The sequence below is a fragment of the Bison bison genome, unplaced genomic scaffold (genome assembly GCF_000754665.1).
Source record: "Bison bison bison isolate TAMUID 2011002044 unplaced genomic scaffold, Bison_UMD1.0 scf7180017864197, whole genome shotgun sequence".
NCBI classification, from domain to species: domain Eukaryota; kingdom Metazoa; phylum Chordata; class Mammalia; order Artiodactyla; family Bovidae; genus Bison; species Bison bison.
Window position 1 is genome coordinate 40,356 of NW_011494769.1, and position 2,088 is coordinate 42,443.

Below are 2,088 nucleotides of genomic sequence, written 5' to 3' on the forward strand. Positions count from 1 at the left end.
GTGTTAGGTGAAGACTCTTGAGAGTCCCTTGGACTGCAAGGAGATCCAACCAGTCCATTCTGAAGGAGATCAGCCCTGGGATTTCTTTGGAGGGAATGAGGCTGAAGCTGAAACTCCAGTACTTTGGCCACCTCATGCGAAGAGTTGACTCATTGGAAAAGACTCTAATGCTGGGAGGGATTGGGGGCAGGAGGAGAAGGGGACGATGGAGGATGAGATGGCTGCATGGCATCACTGACTCGATGGACGTGAGTCTGAGTGAACTCTGGGAGTTGGTGACTGACAGGGAGGCCTGGTGTGTTGCTATTCATGGGGTCACAGAGAGTCGGACACGACTGAGCGACTGAACTGAACTGAACTGAATGTTTATTCCATTATGCATTTTCAATATTAATGTATTTGCACTCATTAACAGGTAGTTATCTTACAATTGTTTCTGTTTTCAGATATCTCTACTACTTATACTACTATTGTGGCTTGACTTGGGTCCACCAAACAGACATGTCAAAATTTTAAACTCCAATATCTATGAATATGGCCATACTTGGAAATAGGGTGTTTGCAGATATATTCCAGGTAAATAGAAGTTATCCCAAATTAGGGTAGATTAGGAGATATTTCTTCCTGTTCTGAAGGCCTTAAAGAAATCTTCCCTCCAAGGTATTTCTAAAAATTACTTTCTTATAAACATTATTCCTTAAGAATTTAGGTTCAAGGTTTCTGTATACTTTGATTTTAAATACTCTATATGTAAGTCTCTTCTCAAAGGCAAATGTCTCTGCTTCCTAAGTGAAAGACAAAATGGACTCAATATCTTTGTGTAATCAAATCAAGGACAAACAGAAGATTCTTTCTGAGTGTGACCATCAACACTGAACATTAGTAATCAACAAGAGCTCTTCACAATACAGTGAAGAAATCGCTCATCACTTTAGAGATCTCCTGTAATTCACTAGTTGTTTGCATACTCTCCTCATTGCAACCCTCATTTCATGATTTCTGAATGTGTAAATAACAGGATTCAGGAAAGGAGTGAGAACTGCATCAAATATAGCCAGAAATTTACCGAGGTGTGAGGAGGAAAATGGCCATATATAAAAAAACATCAAAGGACCAAAGAACAAGACTACTACAGTGATGTGAGCTGAAAGTGTGGACAGAGCCTTGGATGAACCTGCCGAAGACTGTTTCTGAACAGTGAGAATGATGATAATATAGGAAATGATCAGAATGAAGAAGGAGCCAACAGAAATTAATCCACTGTTGGCTGTGACCATGAACTCTAGTTGGTATGTGTCTGTGCAGGCAAGTTTGATCAACTGAGGAAGGTCACAGTAAAAGCTGTCCAACACATTTGGGCCACAGAAGGGTAAGTTTACCATGCAAGCTAGTTGAACCACGGAGTGGATAAGGCCAATAATCCAGGCAGCCACTATAAAGAAAACACACATCCTTGGACTCATGATGGTCAGATAGTGGAGAGGCTTACATATGGCAACATATCTGTCAAAGGCCATGGCTATGAGAAGCACCACCTCCACACCACCAATGATGTGGATGAAGAAGATCTGAGTGATGCAGCCACTAAAAGAGATGACTTTATGCTTTCTGAAAAGGTCATAAATCATCTTGGGAGAAAAGATGGTAGAAAATCCCAGGTCAATGAAGGAGAGGTTGGCCAACAGAAAGTACATGGAGGAGTGTAAGTGAGGGTCAGAGATAATAGTGAGCAGAATGAGCAAGTTTCCCATTGTGCTTGCAATGTAAAAACTAGACGAGAACACAAAGAGGAGAAGTTGAATCTCCCAGGAATTGGTGAGTCCCAGGAACACAAACTCTGACACCACAGACTGATTTGCTCCATACATTGGCTTTGTAGGTTTTGCTACCTGAAGGACAACAGAGAAATGTAAATTACGATGATTATGTTAATAAACTAGAAGATAAACCAAAGTCATGCAAGCCTATTTCTACTTTTGCATGAAAATTACCTCACAGCCTTTGCAGTGTGATCACACAGAAAAATTAGTTGCTGTCATGTGGAGCTATTCTCCACCCCCAAGTTGGCTTTCCATTTAATACCTTCTT

General features: G+C 40.9%; 1 protein-coding gene across 1 annotated transcript; it reads right to left on the bottom strand.

The window, feature by feature from the left end:
* Positions 1-926: 926 nt before the first annotated feature.
* Positions 927-1,868, bottom strand: LOC104991641 (olfactory receptor 4F3/4F16/4F29-like). Its single transcript, XM_010844202.1, has one exon. It carries the CDS (start codon positions 1,866-1,868, stop codon positions 927-929), a length of 942 nt encoding a protein of 313 aa, XP_010842504.1.
* Between the last annotated feature and the right edge of the window lie 220 nt (positions 1,869-2,088).

Excerpts from the sequence above, each read along its gene's own strand:
- LOC104991641 (XM_010844202.1), bottom strand. The coding sequence starts at position 1,868 with ATGTATGGAGCAAATCAGTCTGTGGTGTCAGAGTTTGTGTTCCTGGGA.